This window comes from Oratosquilla oratoria, chromosome 7 (assembly GCF_046742065.1).
Source record: "Oratosquilla oratoria isolate Oo_2021 chromosome 7, ASM4674206v1, whole genome shotgun sequence".
NCBI lineage: Eukaryota > Metazoa > Arthropoda > Malacostraca > Stomatopoda > Squillidae > Oratosquilla > Oratosquilla oratoria.
In genome coordinates, this window is record NC_134783.1 from 82,885,931 (window position 1) to 82,906,761 (window position 20,831).

General features: G+C 38.5%; 1 protein-coding gene across 3 annotated transcripts in view; it reads left to right on the top strand.

Moving 5' to 3' along the window:
* Positions 1–3,019: 3,019 nt before the first annotated feature.
* LOC143027239 (uncharacterized) overlaps positions 3,020–20,831 on the top strand; it is a 75,564-nt gene continuing 57,752 nt past the window's right edge. For 2 of the 3 annotated variants that reach the window (XM_076188483.1, XM_076188484.1), the window contains exons 1-3: positions 3,020–3,120; positions 15,462–15,524; positions 19,430–19,573. In XM_076188483.1, the coding sequence (XP_076044598.1) occupies positions 3,034–3,120; positions 15,462–15,524; positions 19,430–19,573 (294 nt within the window). In that variant the 5' untranslated portion in view covers positions 3,020–3,033. Of the gene's footprint in view, positions 3,121–3,288; positions 3,355–15,461; positions 15,525–19,429; positions 19,574–20,831 lie in introns of those variants that run through there. The other variant, XM_076188485.1, reaches the window with a different exon arrangement.

A 20,831-nucleotide genomic window follows, 5' to 3' on the forward strand; every position in this document is an offset into this window, starting at 1 on the left:
TCACTAGGGCAAGTCACACACGACTGTACACAATTAGTCACGAGGGCAAGTCACACACGACTGTTCCTTGAGTCGTGCAGTCGGGTTTTGTTTCCGGAAATGCTGAATGTGCTGTATTTTGAGGTGCTCGCAGTCACCTTGTCAAGATTTTTAGTAAGGCTGTTTGGCCCTTTACAAGTTTGTTCTTGGTTCATAATTACTATCTATATATTATACTACATACATGATATATCCAGGGGGAAAGGATTGAACAGTATTGTGTTCCCGTGTGTTAATCCGGGTTGGCGATTGACTGCATCTATGGCGTGCGTTTGTGTGTTTGTGTGTCAGTCCGCTTCCGTGCGCTGAGCTGAATTGCTGATTTGGCTAGCGCCGCTCTGGGGCTCGGACCGGATGTGTGTGGCGCCACCATGTCTGGGTGACTGTGACTCTGCCTGCATGGTGTATGGGAATGTGGTGTATACACTCGGCAGCCCCATACCTCCGACCATCAATGGTCCTCTAACACCTCACGGCTTGCCTCGTCAGGCCCTAGACGTAGACTTCGACCTTTTCAGCTCGTAATCAGTTCCCCATACGTCTCCGAGCCGTCCGTGGTAAGAACCCGGGCCTCTCGGAGGACAGGGCGACGTGACTTATGGTACGGAGGGTGGCGCTCCCGAGGGTCATCAGGCCTCTCGGCAGCCCCATACCTCCGACCATCAATGGTCCTCTAACGCCTCACGGCTTGCCTCCTCAGGCCCTAGGCGTAGACTTCGACCTTAACCACTCGTAATCAGTTCCCCATACGTCTCCGGGCCGTCCGTGGTAAGAACCCGGGCCTCTCGGAGGACAGGGCGACGTGTCTTATGGTACGGAGGGTGGCGCCCCCGAGGGTCATCTGGCCTCTCGGCAGCCCCATACCTCCGACCATCAATGGTCCTATAACACCTCACGGCTTGCCTCGTCAGGCCCTAGACGTAGACTACCTTTTCAGCTCGTAATCAGTTCCCCATACGTCTCCGGGCCGTCCGTGGTAAGAACCCGGGCCTCTCGGAGGACAGGGCGACGTGTCTTATGGTACGGAGGGTGGCGCCCCCGAGGGTCATCAGGCCTCTCGGCAGCCCCATACCTCCGACCATCAATGGTCCTCTAACGCCTCACGGCTTGCCTCCTCAGGCCCTAGGCGTAGACTGCAACAAGAGAATTAATTTGCTACTGAAACTAACGGGCACAAATTAGGGAGCAGATAGGAAATTCTTGCTAATGATTTATGAGTCCCTAATTAGATCTAAATTAGACTATGGGTGTCAGATTTATGGTTCGGCAACAACAACCACGTTACAACCCCTGAACATCATCCAAAACAAAGGCTTGCGAATTGCACTTGGAGCATTACGCTGCACAAGAATCGAGAGGATGGAAGTTAAAGCCAATGCCCTCCCCCCCCTTCCACTACAGGCGCGAACTCCTGACACTCCGATACGCCGCCAAAGTGCTTCGTATCCCACGACATCCCTGCAAGCAGGCGATGTCCCAATACGAGCCCTTTACCAACTCCAGCCTAAATCCCTTTTCCATCAGGATCCGATCCTTGTACGAGCAGTACTCAGTGCCACTGTGGTCAATAGAAAATTTGAAGACTATCTACATACCACCGTGGGAAAAGATCACCCTGAAGGTCAATACCAACGAAGACCTCCAGAAGAAATCGTCTTCCATAGAAGAGCTATGACAGAAGACCCTACAAGCCATCAATGGGTACACTGGCCACAGGGCACTGTACACGAAAGGCTCCAAGTGTGGCCATAAGATAAGGACAGGGCTATACAGCACCACAACCCGGATGATGTTCCGACTGCCGGACCATACGAGCATTTATATCACCGAACTCTTTGGAATATACAAAGCGATAGAAAATGTTCAATCTGACACACATAGTAACTTTGTCATAATCTCAGGGTCCTTAAGTGCATTACAGTCAATTAAGTCAGATAACCAAAGTGGGGAATTTTCTCATGGGCAAAATCATTAGCACACTTTCGACGACCAACAAGTCTTGGGTTACCAGCCACATTTGGGATCTCCGGAAACGAGAAAGTGGACACTATAGCTAAATCTGCCTTAGAAAAGGACTCTATCACAAACATACCCCTGGACACAGGAACTTTTAACTCTATCTTAAGAAAACAATTACACGCTCACTGGCAACACCAGTGGGCCAATCTTCACATCACACACAAACAAAAGGAGCACATAACGGACTGGTCGACAACGTACCGAAACAATAGACGGGAGGAAATTGCCATAGCAAGGCTGAGGATGAATTCAACCTACCTCACCCATCTAGATCCGATTCTTTCGGATTTTGCTAATCCCCTCTCCTTGATTTATATATAGTCTACAGGCCGCTGGATTATTGTAATATTTTAGTTCCAAGTTTGCCCAATAGTTCCTGTCCCATTTCGGCACATGCTAACCGGATTAATTGGTTTCAAACCTGGTGCCTGGCCCATAATATGTCTGCGCTCTGCACAAGTGGCACGGGACTACTATATAATAGACTACTAAATGAGCGGGTAGTCGTCCCGTCTGATTGGCTCAGTATAGCAGCAACTGTCACATGGCTGGTAGTTACTGCTACTTGTGGCGGCGAGTAAAGTAGGCTTGTGTAGTTTCATGATATTTTCCTGAAAATCTGTTTTAGGTCGTCATGCTATCCTTGACATTCCATTTTTTGCCAGATTAATGCACTTATCAATATAGTTGCAACATGAGATATAAAAGTAAGCGGCGAGTGAAGTCGTCTCGTGTGACTGCGGCTTTACGGTAGTAGACTCTTAATATACTCTAGAGAACCTGTTTTTAGGTCGTCGTACCATTCCTGACATTCCAAAATTTCCCCCAGGGTAATGTACTTTTCAATATGCTTGCAAGATGAGATATAAAATATACACAGCTATATTTTTTATTTTACACAATTAATATAGTTTATCATTACATCCTTCACGTTTTCTATCAACTCTGTAGAGATAAGAGAATGGAGGGAGAGAGATGTTCGCATGTCGTACAAATTTGATGTTTACACTCATGGATACAGGAAACATACGAGAAAATACGCCAACGACCCTTCTCAATAAGGTATATTCTAAATTCGGTTACGTTATGTTGGAATAGATAGATTTAAATTGTATGTTGCCCTTGACCCCGCAAATGACAACAGTTACAATAATTATTAATTGCTACACATTCATGATTGTGATGTAAGTGAAAAGTTCAACAGGTAAAGAATAGTTATAGTATTCGTTTCCAGTCATTTATTAATTAAAACATTCACTCGGAGGAAAGAATGGCATTAAGAACATTATAGAGAAGGTGAGACTGATTACCATAGGAAACCCCATGTACTAATTACTTGCTAAGATATCCAGATGAGTTACTGGTGTAAGGTGCTGTAAGGTATATACTCCATGACAGTCACAATATCATATATAAAAGGAAGGTCCTACATTGTTTTTGACATGCTCAGGTGATTTTTTGACCCATAAAACCAATATATTCCAAGTTGCATGTCAATTGTGCCAGGTTACAGATGATTATCATTATCTCTAAATTGACAATAGTTGCCATGGCAACATGAAAGGTGTTAGTAAGAATAGTATATATAAAAGGAAGGTCTTACATTGTTTTTTGACATTCTCAGGTGATTTGTTAACTCATAGAACCTTCATATGTCAAGTTGCATGTAAATTGGGCCAGGGGTTTGGATTTTATGGATGATTGATTATCTCTAAATTGACAATAGTTGCCATGGCAACATGATAGGTGTTAGAAAGAATAGTACAAAAGGTCCTGCATTGTTCCTGACATGCTCAGGTGATTTGACCAAAAAAACCTTGATATGCCAATTTGCATGTCAATTGGGCCAGGGGTTTGGATTTCATGGATGATTATCTCTAAATTGACAATAATTCCTATGGCAACATGATAAGTGGTAGTAATAATGGTATAAAAGGAAGGTCCTGCATTGTTTTTTACATGCTCATGTGATTTGTTCACCCAAGTTGCATGTCAATTGGGCCAGGGGTTTGGATTTCATGGATGACTGTCTAAATTGACAATAGTTGCCATGGCAACATGATAGTTGGTAAGAATAGTATAAAAGGAAGGTCCTGCATTGTTTTTGACATGCTCAGATGATTTGTTGACCCAAGAAACCTTCACATGCCAAGTTGCATGTCAATTGAGCCAGGGGTTTGGATTGTACTGATGATCATCTCTAAATTGACAACTTAATAGTTGCAATGAAAAGGCAAATTTGGAATGATGGAGATGTTCCACATTATTTTTGACATGCTCAGGTAATTTGTTGACCCATAAAGCCCAAGTATTCCAAATTTTAATAAAAGCGGACCAGTGGTTTAGAGTTTATGTGTATGTCTTTACCAAAATCTTTACGAAATACCACCCTTAATTCTAACTTTTTGTTGTGGTTAAGTCTAGCCAAAAATTCGGGATAAAAAGATAATGAAAAAAAATCATATCTCCCTTATTTTTCAAGCTGTTTCAATAATTTAACAAGTATTTTGTTTCTAATTAAATTGTCTTTTATATGCAACAAGAATTTAAGGGGTATTTTTTATTTTTTTATTTTGTGCCCGTACCTATACTATTCTTACTAACACCTATCATGTAACATGTTCCACCAATGTAATGTATGCACAATGTAATGTATATGCAGCTAAAAGAACTCTATTATCACATTAAAAAGTGCATATATAGGTGCCTTAGCCCTTACCCATAGATTGCCTCTCAGTACACTATCCAGTCAGTACTGCAACTATCCTAAGACCTAACTTACATTTACGTTGATATCGGTGCATTATTTTTTACACCAACTTACTGAAATAGAAAAAAGAATAAAGTATTTTTACTTTCAAAGGAGTTATTTTGTTTAATCATGTTATCTATAATCATGATAATCTGAATGAACAGCCTTATTTCAGCAGCTCGTGTCTATTATGAAACCAAGAAGAAAATTAAGTCTCGTCTCTAGACCTCTACTAGTCTAGACTCATGGTCATGGACATGGTCCACGACATGGAATACTGACCATATTATTAATAGTTATTTCATATATTTGCTATCATAGCCATAGCTGGCTATGTAATAGGCATAGCATAGCCTGTCCAACATCTTAAAATTCATACCAGAACGATGTATTAGTTGTCAACAACACCCTCTACGACTACGTACTACAACTACTACAAACAAGAGTATTGGAGAATCTAGATATGTCGAGTAGGCATCAAAGTTATCATGATTGCACAGCTGCGCTATCACCAATGATTTCAAAGTTGCTCATATCCGGGAGAATAGAGGCTAATAAACATAATTAATACTTTAAATATTATATTTTATAGTTTCTTGTCTTTAGATTTTTACTCAGAAAACTAATTTGCCAAGGCTAATATCAAAATTTTTGTTTAAATCTGTAAAAATTTGTAAAGTTTTAAAAAATTGGGCATACACTTGCTGAACAACAAGATAATTTGAATACCCTGTGCATGTGCTAAACACTACACGCATTAAAACTGGTGCATACGTATTCCAACCGGCTGCCAAAGATGACCGTGTAAACAATACGTTGGCGATTGTGGCGCTGCGCTTGGATTTGCACGTATCTACATGATAGCCACCAAACTGCACAAAACCCATTATCTTGAAAATGGTTACACTATTAAATGTTAAGATATATCTGAATGAAAGTAACCTAACCTACATACATACATATACATATACCAAGGCTTTTTCCCCCTTACTAGGGAGGTAGCCAAAAAGAAAAAGGCATAAAATCATTCCCACCCATTCCATCTCTGAAAACACTCCACACCCCTCCACCCTCCCTCTCATCTGAGCACCTCCTGGATGACGGGTCATCCCTGCACCTTGCCCACTGCCCTGGGTCAGAAGGAGTGTCGCAAGACACAGCACATCCACAGCAAGGACGCTTCATTAAATCAGCGACCCCCCCCCCTCTCCGTCCCCCCATGCATAAAGGAGAAGACGGGGAGAAATCCCTTCGGGCTGCGTCAAAATTTGCTCACACATACTACCTCACCCCCCATCCCCCCACCCATTCCACCTCATGCATCACAACATCATCCATATACAACCATTCTCCATTCACCCCTATCTTCTGTCCTCTCCCGTCCTTCCTCAACAGACATTCCCCTCTTCCCCAAAGCCCCCTTCACCCCATCCATCCACCTCATCCTAGGACGTCCCTTCATATTCACTCCCTCCACATCTGCCTTCCATACCTCTTTTACTAGTCTTTCTTCACTCATTCTTTCCATGTGTCCAAACCATCCTAATACTCTTTCATCAACCCTATCTCCCAACCCCCTTTCCACCCCTGTTCTCCTCCTCACCTCCTCATTTCTCACTCTATCCAGCCTAGTAACCCCCATCATACTTCTCAGACACCTCATCTCAAACACATTCAAACTCCTTCTCTCTTCCTCTCTTATGTTCCATGTTTCTGCCCCATACAGTGCTGTTGGCACAATCACTCCTTCATATAGTCTCCTCATAGCATCCATTCCCAAATTTCTGTTCCTCATTACACTTTTTAATCCACCAAGGCATTTACTCGCTTCTCTCAATCTACATTCTACCTCCACCTTCACTCCACCTTTTCCTGCCACATTTGCACCCAAGTATCTAAAACTATCCACTTCCTCCAGTCTCTCTCCCTTAATGCTCACTTCCAGACTACTGCCACTTTCACCCCTTGTACATCTAACCTAACAAATAGAAAAGTCCATAATCATGAGCTTAGCTTTGCAAGCGATACTGGTGGAATATTACAAAACTGGCTCAATCTTCTACAGTGTTCATTTTTTTCAACAATTTTGCATCGTCTGCAAAGAAGATCATATAACTTTCAATTCCTTTATACATATCATGAATATATATAGTAAACATTATTGGGGCCAGAACTGTTCCTTGTGGAACTCCACTAATCACATCCTAATTAGAATGTTTGTCTCTTATCACCACTCTCATTTTTCTTTCATGCAAGAAGTCTTCCATCCACTTAAGTAGTTTGCCCTGTATTCCTCTGCAGTTTCTCATTTCTTAACCAATTTCTTATGTGGCACCTTCTCAAAAGCTTTTTTCAGGTCTAGAAATGCACAATCAGCCCATCCATCTCTTTCTTGTATTACATCTATTAGCCTTGACTAGAAACACATCAAGTTTGTGACGCATGATTGTCCTTGTCTAAATCCAAATTGCCTTGGATGTAGTACATTGTTTTTTTCAAATGCCTTACCCATCTAATTTGGATAATTCTTTCACAAATTTTAGCTACCATACTTGTAAGAGAGACCGATCTATAGTTAGTAGGGTCTTCCTTGTTTCTTCCTTTATATATGGGTACTACATTTGCTCTTTTCCAATCTTTTGGAACTTTTCTTTCTTTCAATGAACTGTTTATTAGACTATATGTTTTGTCTGTTAGTTCGTTCCTGCATTCTCTCAAAATCCAGTTTGCCATTTCATCTGATCCATGCAATTTTCTGACATCGAGATTACTGAAGTGATTGATTATTTCTTTCCTTGTTACTTCTATCTCTTTCAAAGGGGGGACTTTCTCCTCCCACTCAACATCTCTAAGTTGTATGTTCTCCCTCATAAACACCAATTTAAAATGCTTGTTCATAATATCTGCCATTTCTATTTTCTCTTGTGTATTCTATACCTCCTTGTCGTAGTTTCACTAATTCTTGTTTGTTTTTCAGTTTGTTTACAAATCTGTAAAACAGTTTTGGTTGATCTACATTTTTCTATGACATCTTTTTCGTATTTTCTCTTTTCTGCTCTGCACACTTGTACATATTGATTTCTATAACTAGTTGATATTTTCCATTTTCAGGTCTTTTGTCTTTTTTCCATTTTATCCAAGCTTTATCCCTTTTGTCTTTCAACTCCTCACATTCATATCCTTCTTAGTCAGGAACATAACTCCACCCCCTTGTTTTACCTCTCTGTTTTTATTCCAATAATTATATACACCATGTCCTACACTGTTGGGTGGTAGTGGACCTTTCAATTTTGTCTCTACAATTCCCATTATGTCCGGTTCTTTTTCCTTCAGGTAATCATTCAGTTTGTTCAGGCCTGTTATTAAGCCATCTATGTTTGTGTAAGACACTTTTAATTTTCTGCTATTTCCATCATGTTTTCTGTTTCCTTTCCATTGTTCTCTGCTATGAACCTTTCCCTCACTTTCATATCCACTACTCTCCAATAGAATTTATCTTTTTCTGACTCTGTTCTTTTCTTGTTTTTTCCTTAGCTTCTATTCTTTTTGTTTTCTCATCCTCTCTTTCCTCTTTGTTCATTTCTCATTTTATCCATACCTGTTTATATTGATCACTTTTTGCTAGTTTCCCTGTTTTTGCTAAGATATTCTCTGCTGTAGTTTGTGACCTGAATTTGATCTTAATTGGTCTGGCCTTATCTGTATAGCATTTCCCTAGTCTATATATTTCTTCAATTTCTTTCCCCGTTTCTTGTCCATCCTCTTGAACTAATATCTTGTTTACCTTTTCCTTCTCTTTTACTCTTGTCCTAATTGGATTATGCTTCTCTTCCATCCCTAATATAATTATACTTTTTTTTCGTCCGCTAAGTCTCTTACTATATTCTCCTTTTCTCTCATCACTTTAATAACTGTGTCCTTAGTTTGTTCTTTCGTCTGTTGTCACTATATCTGTAAATACAATTTTGTTTTTTTCTTGGACTTTTCTCCAACCCTGTACTTCTTTTGCTATGGACCCTTTAGGGAGAACAACAAAATTGAATTTAGAGATATAATAAAACAACAGATGAGTGAACAAACTAAGGACACAGTTATTAAAGTTATGAGAGAGAAGGAGTATATAGTAAGAGACTTGGCAGATAAAAAGAAATGTATAATTATATTACGGATGGAAGAGAAGCATAATCCAAATAGGACTACAAGAGTAAAGGAGGAGGTAAAAGTGAACAAGATATTAGTAGTTCAAGAAGATGAACAAGAAACAAGGAAAGAAATTGAAAAAATATATAGACTAGGGAAATACAAAACAGATAAGACCATACCAATTAAGGTTAAATTCAGGTCACAAACAACAGCAGAGAATATCTTATCAAAAACAGGGAAGATAGCAAAAATTGATCTATATTAACAGATATGGATAAAAAGAGAGATGAATAAAGAGGAAAGAGAGGAAGAGAAAACAAAAAGAATAGAAGCTAAGGAAAAAAACAAAAACGGAGTCAGACAAAGAGAAATTCTATTGGAGAGTAGTGGATATGAAAGTGAGGAAATGGTTCATAGCAGACAAAAACGGAAGGGAAACAGAAAACAGCATGGAGATAGAAGAAAATTAAAAGTGTCTTACACAAATATACTGTAGATGGCTTAATAACAGGCTTTAATGAACTGAATGATTACCTGAAGGAAAAAGAACCGGACATAATGGGAATTGTAGAGACAAAATTGAAAGGTCCACTACCACCCAACAGTGTAGGACATGGTGCATATAATTATTGGAATAGAAATAGAGAGGTAAAACAAGGGGGTGGAGTTATGTTCCTGACTAAGAAGGATATAGATGTGATGAATTTCACATATAGAAAGAAGAGAGATGATTATGATGGAAGTGGAGGACAGGGACAAGAAGAGCAGGAAGTTTGTAGTAAATTATGTGCCTAAAACTGCTTTGTGGGAAGAGAGAGACCACAAAAATATGTTAGAAGACACAAGGATAACACTGAATAAAATAATGGAAGATGAAGGAAGAATAGTTATAATGGGTGACTTTAATTGTAAAGAAATCTGCTGGGAAGACATGACAGTGAAGGGTGGAGACGGCCTATGGGGAAATGTACTACTTGATATGATTATAGAACATACAATGACACAATGGATACAAGAGAATACTAGGTATAGAAATGAGGAAGAACCATTGAGACTGGACCTAATAATCACATCAGAACCTGAAATAGTGGACAAGATTGAATATAAGACACCAATAAGTAATAGTGACCACATATTGGTTGAACTGGAGCTAAATGAGGAAAAATACATGGAAAAATATGAACAATATAGAAAGGGAAAATTGATGTATGGAAAAACAAATTTTGATCAAATAAGAGAATTCTTTCAAAAAGCAGACTGGGAAAGGATACACAAGGAGGAAATAACAGTAGAAGAGAAATGGACTATGTTAACAAAAATTTATAAAGGAGTGGAAAAGTATGTTCCAAAAAAAAAAAAAAACAAGAAAAAGGATATGTGAAGTGTTGGTACAACAAAAGATGTATGGAGTTAAAAGACAAAAGGGATAAAGCTTGGATTAAGTGGAAGAAAGATAAAAGACATGAAAAATGGAAAATATATACTAGTTATATAAATCAGTATGGACAAGTGTGCAGAGAAGAAACAAGAAAATACGAAAAAGACCTCATAGAGAAATGTAAAGATCAACCAAAACTCTTTTATAGATTTGTAAACAACAAACTGAAAAACAAACAAGAACTAGTGAAACTATGACAAGGAGTTGAATACACAGAGGAAATAAAAATGGCAGAAATTATGAACAAGCATTTTGAATCAGTGTTTATGAGAGAGAACATACAACCTAGAGGTGTTGAGTGGGAGAAAGTTCCCCAATTAAAGAGATAGAAGTAACAAGGAAAGAAATAATTAATCACTTGAATAATCTTGATGTCAGAAAATTGCATGGACCAGATGAAATGGCAAACTGGATTTTGAGAGAATGCAGGAACGAACTAACAGACAAAATACATAGTCTACTAAGCAGTTCATTGAAAGAAGGAAACATTCCAGAAGATTGGAAAAGAGCAAATATAGTACCAATTTATTAAAGGTGGAAATGAGGAAAACCCTACAAACTATAGACCGGTCTCTCTTACAAGTACGATAGCAAACATTTGTGAAAGAATTGTCAAAATTAGATGGGTAAGGCATTTGGAAAAAAACAATGTACTAAATCCAAGGCAGTTTGGATTTAGAAAAGGGCAATCATACATCACAAACTTAACCTCTTCACTCTGGGGCACATCGCATGTCTGGCAGCATTAGCTGCCCGACGTGCGATGTTGCGTCATAATAATCGCATTATAAAAAATAAAGTCAGTGCTCAATCGTTCGTTCTCTTTCACCCGTGTATTTTGATAACCATAGAAAATTGATGAAGCCAGTTTAGAGAGAATGGAAATTACGTAGGTACGACTACAATAAATATAATCAAGATGGCGACGTCGGCATCATCGAGTACCCACTTGCTCCTCATGCCGCCTACGTAGGCATCACTGTATGGAAGTGGTTAATGTATTTCTATTCAAGGCCAGTAGATGTAATACAAGAATGAGATGGATGGGCTGATTGTGCATATCTAGACCTGAAAAAAAGCTTTTGGTAAGGTACCACATAAGAAGTTGCTAAAGAAATTAGAAACTGCAGGAGGAATACAGGGCAAACTGCTGAAATGGATGGAAGACTTCTTGCATGAAAGAAAAATGAGAGTGGTGATAAGAGACAAACATTCTAATTGGGATGAAATGATTAGTGGAGTTCCACAAGGAACAGTTCTGGCCCCCCAATAATGTTTGCTATATTAATGATATGGATAAAGGAATTGAAAGTTATGAGCTTCTTTGCTGACGACGCAAAATTATTGAAAAAATGTGAACACTGTAGAAGATTGAGAGTCACTGCAGAGTGATCTGAATAAAGTATGGGAATGGAGTAGGAAGTGGGAGATGGAATTCAATATTAGGAGTGTAGTATAATGGAATATGGAAGAAGCAAAGAAAGAATAGTGGGATCATATAAATTGGAAGAAATTAAAAAAGTAGAAAATGAGAAGGACCTGGGAGTCATTATTATGAATAATATGTCCCCTGAGAAACATGTAAACAAAATTTTTGGAGAAACTCATAATTTAATAAGAACAAAGTGGCATTTACATACCTGGACGAAGAAATGGTGAAGAAAATACAAGTCACTTTGATAAGACCAAGATTGGAGTATGCAGAGACGACGTGGTCACGAAGTACAAAAAAAATGTATAACAAAACTTGAAAGAATACAAAGAGCAATTACAAAATTGGCACCAACACTCTCAGAACTATCATATGAGGAGAGACTAGCAAAACTTGAGCTACAGATATTAGAGCAAAGAAGAGAGAGAGGAGACTTGATAACTATTTATAGAATCATGAAAGGCATGGAAACTATTGATAGAGAGGATGTAATAAAATGGGATAGTAGAGATACAAAAGGACATCGAAAGAAAATCAAGAAAGACAGTTATAGAAGAGACCTGAAAAGAACAGATTTCCCCACAGGGTAATAGACGTTTGGAACAAGTTATTCCCTTTCCTGCCACATTTGCACCCAAGTAACTAAAACTATCCATTTCCTCCAGTGTCTCTCCCTTAATACTCACTTTCAGCCTGCTGCTACTCTCTCCCCTTGTACATCTCATCACCTTACTTTTGCCCACATTTATCTTCAGCTTCCTTCTTTCACACACTTTCTCAAACTCTGTCACTAACTTCCTCAATCCCTCGTCTGATCCTGCTACATGTGCAGTGTCGTCAACAAACAACTGGCTTATTTCCCACTTTGCGCCATTTTCTTTAACCATCTCCAACCCCTGACCCACTACCCTTGCATTCACCTCTCGCACCACCCCATCCATGTATATATTGAACAGCCAGGGCGACATAACACATCCCTGACGAAGTCCCACCTTACCTCAAACCATTCACTCTCTCCATTTCTAATCCTAATACAAGTTCTACTACTCTTGTAAAAACTCTTAACTGCTCTTAACAGCTTTCCTCCCATCCCATATATCTGCAATACCTCCCACAGTGCCTTCCTGTCCACCCTGCCATAAGCCTTTTCCAGATCCATAAAAGCCCAAAAAACATCCTTACCTTTTCCTATAGCTTTCTCACATATCTGTCTTACCACAAAAACCTGATCTACACAACCCCTACCTGTCCTAAAACCACCCTCTTTTTCTCTCCTAATCCTCTCAATCAAGACCCACCCATAAGCCTTCCCAACTACACTCAACAAGCTGATCCCTTTGAAACTACTACACTCGTCCCCCTTTCCCTTGTAAAGTGGAACTATACAGGTAGTCCTCCAGTACTCGACCCTCTCTCCAACAAACATTAAATGACCTCACCAGCCAGTCCACCGTAACTTTACCTCCTTTTTTCAGACATTCTGCAGGGGATCCATCCAACCCAGGTGCCTTACCTGCTCTCATCATTTTAACAGCTGCTTTCACTTCATCTTTCCTTATTTCTCCTCCATTTTCCTCACTCGTCACACTCATTTTCTTAGTGCTTCCCACTGCAACTACCTTTCCCTCCCTATCCTTCACATTTAGCAACTCCCTAGAATACTCTCCCCACCTTCCTCTCACTGCCTTCTCTTCCATTATCATCTCTCCCTCTGCACCTTTTACCTTTTCTTCTCTACTTGATTTGCCTCTTCCTTTTTTAATTTCTTTCCAAAACATCTTTTTATTACTTTCAAAAATTTCTGTCATACTCTAACCCCATTTCACATCTGCTCTCCTCTTTGCCTCCTTTATCTTATGCTTGACTTCCCTTCTCTTTACTTTGTACCTCTCATACCATTACCTTGTCCTAATTTGTAGCCAATCTATGAAAGCCTGCATCTTCTCTTCTACACCCTTCTTTGCTTCCTCATCCCACCATTCACTACCCTTCCTTCTATTTCCTCCTGCCTTCCTTGCTCCACATACCATCTTTGCACACCTTGTGACTCCCTCCTTGAACCGTCCCCATTCCTCCTCCATTCCTAGTTCTACTCTATCCTTCACCCCCTCCCACTCCTCTCTCAGCTTCTTCTTATACTCCTCCTTTTCTTTCTCATTTAAGCAGTTCACTCTAAGTACCTCTCTACCTTCTGCCATTTTTCTCTTTCTCCACCTATTCTCCACTCTCAGTTTACCTTCCAGAAAATGATCTGATATTCCCCCACTCTCTCCCCTTAGAACGTGTATATCTTTAACTCTTCCTACCAAACTCCTGGTCACCACTATATAGTCCATTAACCCTCTATCTGCCACCCTTCCATCCACCACCCTCTCCCATGTGTACTTATGCTTGACTCTCTTCCTAAACACTGTATTTGTTATCATCGACTCTCTAGACACATCTCCACCATCAATTCTCCACTACAATCTTTACCTGGAACTCCATACTTCCCAATCACTCCGTCTATTGGTTATTTCCTACCTTAGCATTAAGGTCTCCCAATACAACTACATTGACATTTCTTCCTAATCCCTCTATGCTCTCATTTAAATCAACCCAAAAAGCCTCCCTTTCCTCTACACACTTCTCACTACCAGGCCCATATGCACTTACAAAAACCCACATCTCCCTTCCCAGCTTCACCTTCATCCACATCAACCTTGAAGAAACCTCCTTCCACTCCACTACATGCTTACTTATCTTTTCACTTACTAGTATAGCCACCCCTTCTCTCCCTCATCCCCTCTTCATTCCTGAGAACCTCCCAAGTACACTCCCAAACTCACACTCGTCCCTCCCTTTCAATTTAGTTTCACTCAAAGCCAACCCATCCATCTTCTCACAAGCATACTACCGGTAATCTCTTCCCTTTTACTCTCATTTGTACCACATGTACGCTCATTAAAAGACCCAAACCTTAGGGTACTGGTTGGAAAACTCCTAGACCCTCTTATGCTTTTTTTTTTTTTTTTTTTTTTTTTTTTTTTTTTTTTTTTTTTTTTTTTTTTTTTTTTTTTTTTTTTTTTTTTTTTTTTTTTTTTAATATATATATATATATATATATATATATATATATATATATATATATATATATATATATGTATATAGAAATATCCCCTGTGCAGCTACAGGGAGCAGGGTTCCTCATCCTAACCCCCGTCCCATTTTTTGTCGCCTTTTATGACTCAAGTGTGAAGACTTGGTGGCAGTATTCTATCCCCCACCACAGGGTAGGCAAAAAAAGGAAATGAATATTCAGAGAAATGGTACAGGACAGTAACAAGGGGTTGGGGGACACCGTAACAGTGGGACAGTCGTAGTATAATAAAAGTGTCATCATTTCTCTATGAACAGTCTTCCTCTATCACAAACAAAATGATGTGTGGCTCTGGTCCTTAGGGGTGCCCCATATAGACTCTAAAGTATCAACTGCATGCTACTTTGCCACAATAACATGTAACCAATTAAAATTTCAATATGGAAATGAATAAATGTAAGAAAAAGACTGGAAAAGCCTTCACTGAACTGTAAGATAGGAAATGGATACCCAGACCAACATTTTATTTACAACATGTATATTTAATTTTGTGTTCCAGTTGTCAGCTGATTGTCAAACAGAGGATGAAGATGCTTCGAAAGAAACCTTTGATGAGGAAGAGGTAAGTGGATTTGACTCTTCTCTCTCATTAAGAATTTTTGCCATTTTGAGTATATTACTCAGCTTGGTATAGAAAGTTTTACTCAGTTGAGATTCTACAAAAGTCCTACCCTATCCTACAGGAATTAACTCTCTTGCTACAGAGAGGGTGCTGGGGAGGGCTATGCACACAAACAGCAAACTATAGAAGAAACAAAATGTTAGAAATAGGGGTGGGCCAATTCCATTTTTTTGCCGATGCCAATGCCAATTCCTATTCACTCTTAGTTTCCAATGCCAATTCCTGTTCACTCTTAGTTGTCGATGCCAATGCCAATTCCACTTTATATGATTATGGTATATCAGTTTTTAATATAAAGTATTTAAACTGATTTTTACTTGCTTTATAATCTATGTAGATTCTTACATGCCAGTTGTTGAGGTGTTGGATGCTAATGATTGAATGAACTTAATGAAGTGCTTATTGATTGACCCCTATGATTATCAATGTATGATTGTATTATTTACTATCGGTTGAAAAAGAGGTTAAAAATTACCTATTTCATAGATTTTGATGTAACTACTAACTTCAAGTAACTTGAATCATTTAATGCATGGTTTTAATAAAACACATATGCAGTGTAAAATTTATTAATAAATTTCTTAATCCTAGCTTAATAGTAAAATCTAAACCTAACTCTGTCTCTAATATCTGATATTTGAACCATGGGCATAAAATAAAAAATATAAAAAAAATCCAAAAAGAAAAAACTCAATAAAACTTTTTTTTTTTCAACATGCTGACTCAGTACTGCCGCATTCCATGGATTAATAGTCAAAGTTAAACATTTGCAAATTGAAGTTCAACAGCATCAATTTCTCCTCTGTTTTTTTTTTTTTTTTTTTTTTTTTTTTTCTCCAACATGCTGACTCAGTACTGGCGCATTCCATGGATTAATAGTCAAAGTTAAACATTTGCAAATTGAAGTTCAACAGCATCAATTTCTCTGTTTCTACAGTCGAGCAGTTACAGTGTGGGGTGTAGACATTACCACCAATGCTGAAGAGGCATTCACTCTCCACTGAAGATGATGGAAAGCACAGCTTATTGTTGGCAACTTTTCCAAGTTCAGGCTACAAATTGTGGTTGTCTCTCCACCAACTCATTGAATCCGAGTCTCGTGGTTCCAGTGGGAGGGAGCAAAATTTATTAGCTTCTCTTTGTAGTGTCAGAACAGATGAAGATATTCTCATTTTTTTCTTTTAAGTTTCACTTTGTCCAAATTTGACTCGTTTGATCGTGAATTTGACAGCAAATCATCTAAGCATGAGTCAAAGTCATAGCTGTCATTGTCAAAATGCATAAAGATGGATTGTTATGTATTTAGTTGTCAAAATACACAAAAAAATAATTCTTTAAATGATTTGTTTGGCTATAAATTGCTGCAGAGTAAATGGGAGTAAATCTGTCCGCCGATTTTTTGCACCTATAAGTAGGTAAAATTGTCTGAGTCCACGGACACCCGAACAATTTATTCCCATATTACTATCGCTTAATTTCTGTTGAACAAACTTTGCTGTTTAATAAAAAATAATAATTTTATATAAGAAATACAAAAATAAAATTGAAAATTAATATAATTTGCTCTAACATTTACTCCAACTTGTGCTATTATTTTAAAAGTTTCTTTGGTTGTACATCATTGTGTCTGCAGATTTTATCACCTCTGCATGATATTTTTTAAACATGCTGTGGCACTAAACATCAATATAGGTTTACCATTAGCACAGCATATTCTTAGCCACCTCATTCTCTATGGTTGTGATGTTATGTGAGAATAAAATAAAGGTATGATTATTTAGTAGTGGTATCTCATATAGCACATAATATGCTACATGGCCTTATGCAACCACCAGAACAGTGAATAATAGGTGAATTACTGAATTGGCATTGGCATCGGCAAAATATTGCCAGTGACAGTGCTGATTAATCAGCGCACCCCTAGTTAGAACAAGCCCAAACTAAAGATTAAACTCCAACAAACATCATTTAGACAACCTCCCAACATAACCAACAAGCAACATCCCCACACATGAGTGTGCTTACCCTCTCACCAACCACAAATGGCATGGGGAAACCATCCATGATTTCCTTTCAGACAACATCCAGATCAACATAGATTTTGAAGGAACAATAAAACCCACATACAAAAACACTTATAAACTACAAGAAAGCAAAACTGTAAGATTACATAGAAGAAATAGGAAAGACCTTTACTACAGCCCAAATTCCTTGTGTAGATAAGACAGTAAGAGATCTTGATTGTACAGAAAGGCACCCCCCCCCAAAAAAAAAGCCTTTTGTAGAGGCTATAGGAAAAAATATAACCAACTTTACATTTAGATATAACCATTAATTTGAATATGAGAAATTGATATATATCAGCTTTTACCTCGACTTTCATTAATAGGATAACCCACAGCTCTACAGTGGTTGTCAACAGTCCCTGGAACCTCCCGCTGATCTCTCTGGGTAGAAAATTTGGACTGTTGACTGGGTTGTACTGGTGTGAGACTGTTTCTTTACCACTGGCTGAAGGTGGTAAGGAGAGGAGAGCAGTTGCTGATTGCTGATTGTCAGCTATTCATATGTATAAAAGTACAGTGATACCTTGAAGTTTGAAGGCCTCAAACTTCAAACAGCTGAGATTGAACCATGTTTTTGAAAATTTTGCTTCGGCCCTTGAACATATTTTCAAATCTTGAACACCATCTTTCCTGTTTTATGCAATATCCTCTATGCTGGGAACTGCCCACTGGCATTCTCTCTGTATTTTATTATTGTTGTTGTGGTAGCACTAGTTCACCTCTTATTATTATTATTATTATTATTATTATGTTTTTTTCACATTTTTATTAATATTACTGTGTCTTGCTGCATTACTTCTGACCCAGAGCAGTGGGCATGAAACAGGGATGACCCTTCATCCATGAGGAGCTAAGATAAGAGTGATGCAAGTTTGAAGGTACAAATGGGATCAGGAAATGAATTAAATTCAAACTTAACTGTACCACTGTATAAGAAAATCAATTCAGGTTAAAAGAGGAAGATCATGGGCCTAGTCCAGAGACCCTGTGCCAGCCCCTCAGGGCTGTACCTCCTGATGGAGGTGAGGGGGTTGATAGGTTTTGAAAATGGGCAGCTTTGCTGCCCATCTTGCAGGACCACCACATGTAGGGGGAACCAGCATACGTTTAAGCTTAAGCATGAAGATTTTTTCCCTTATGTTAATCTTTTTGAAAAGTGTATTTGACCAAAGCATTAGTGATAGGTCTCTAGCTCCTGTCTGTGTTCTTTCTTGCTACCTTACAAAATCTACTTATCAAAATGGGTACCTTCTTAGGATGATCCTGTGAGATGGAATCAGAGAAAATCATCTCTATTACCCTTCTCCAAAACCTGCAAATATTCTCCATCTGAAGATGTATCATTGATGGGCTTACACTTGGTCATTGAACCAAATTCCAAGGTCCCTCTTTTTGCATAAGGAGAGTTGATGACCAGCCACTGTTCCCCTCATCCTACTATTTTCAGCTTCTGACCAGGGCAGTTGGTGGGGGATAGGGTTAAACCTTTATCCACAAGGAGCTAAGATGAGAGAGAAACAAAGGGTGGTGGATGAAAGGGGCATGGGTGGGAGTGGGTATGTGCCTTGACTGACTACCTCCCATATAAAGAAGAAGCCTTTGGTATGTAGATAGACATAGAAAGTCCCACTTTGATACAGCACAAGACAATAGTTCAAAGTTTCCTCCCTGGGAGATATAAAGGTGGGACCAAGGGGTGTTGTCAGCTACTGTAGGGTTGTGAGTTTAGTTCCTGAAACTTTAGGGAGTGATTGTTATCTTTATCAAATTTCTTAACAGAAGTACCAGATGACAAAGGAAATAAGGAGTCAGACCATTCTGCATTGGAACTATCGACGACTCTCTCTTCTACCAGAAGAACTAATCCAAGAAGGAGGTCACATTAGGCAAATTTATCTTAAAAGAAATTTGCTCTGTACGCTGGTGAGATGCAACATTCATTTATACTTTGTTCTGTTTTTGTTGTTTACCCTATTATTTGTATGACATACTTGGACATCACATCTTCAGTTTAAGGGCAATCTCTAGACTCAACTTGTTGAAAGGTGTTAACCAAAACAAAATTATATTTACCATAGTGTGTATATATATATATATGTGTGTGTGTGTGTGTATATATATATATATATATGTGTGTGTGTGTGTGTATATATATATATATATATATATATATATATATGTGTGTGTGTATATATATATATATATGTATTTACCTTGTATTTTACGGGAAGGGGAGCTATGCTCGTGGGGTCCCGTCTTCATATCTCATTTTATCTAAACTATTTTTAAATTCATGTATTGTTTTTGCACACACCACTTTCTCATCTAACTTGTTCCAACTGTCTATTACTCTGTGAGGAAAGCTGGTAGAAAGATGAGAGTAGTACTCCTAGAAAAATATTCAGGTTGGAAGGAGGTGATCAGTGGAGTTCTGCAAGGATCTGTATTGGCTCCAATAATGTTTGCTATTTATGTGAATGACATGGATGATGATGTACAGTGTTACATGAGCTTCTTTGCAGATGATGCTAAATTGTTAAGGAAAGTAAAAACAAAAATGGATTGAGAATCACTAAAGGAAGACCTGAATAAGGTATGGAATTGGAGTCAAAAATGGGAAGTGGACTTCAATATTAAGAAGTGTAGCATAATGGAGTTTGGAAAAAGTAAAAATAGAATATCAGGACAATATAAAATTGGAAATAAGGAGGTAAAAGTGGGATTTGAAAAAGATTTGGGAGTAATTATCTCAAACGACTTGTCCTATGATAAACAAACAAACAAAATTGTCAGAGAATCCTATAACTTGCTAAGATTAATAAAAGTGGCATTTACATATTTGGATGAAGAAATTATTAAAAAGATATTAGTCACACTGATATGGCCTAGACTAAGATATGTGGCAACATTGTGGTCACCCAGTACCAAAAAGAATATAAAGAAAATAGAAAGAATCCATAGAGCAGCCACAAAAATGGCTCCTGCACTTTCAAACTTGTCATACGAGGAGAGACTGACTAAATTGGAGTTACCGACTCTAGAAGAAAGAAGAGAGAGAGGCGACCTACTGACCATCTATAGAATCATGAAGGGCACAGAAATACTCGATAGAGACAACTTGTTAAACTGGGACAAGAGAAACACAAGAGGACATGGAAAGAAACTCAAAAAACATAGTTAT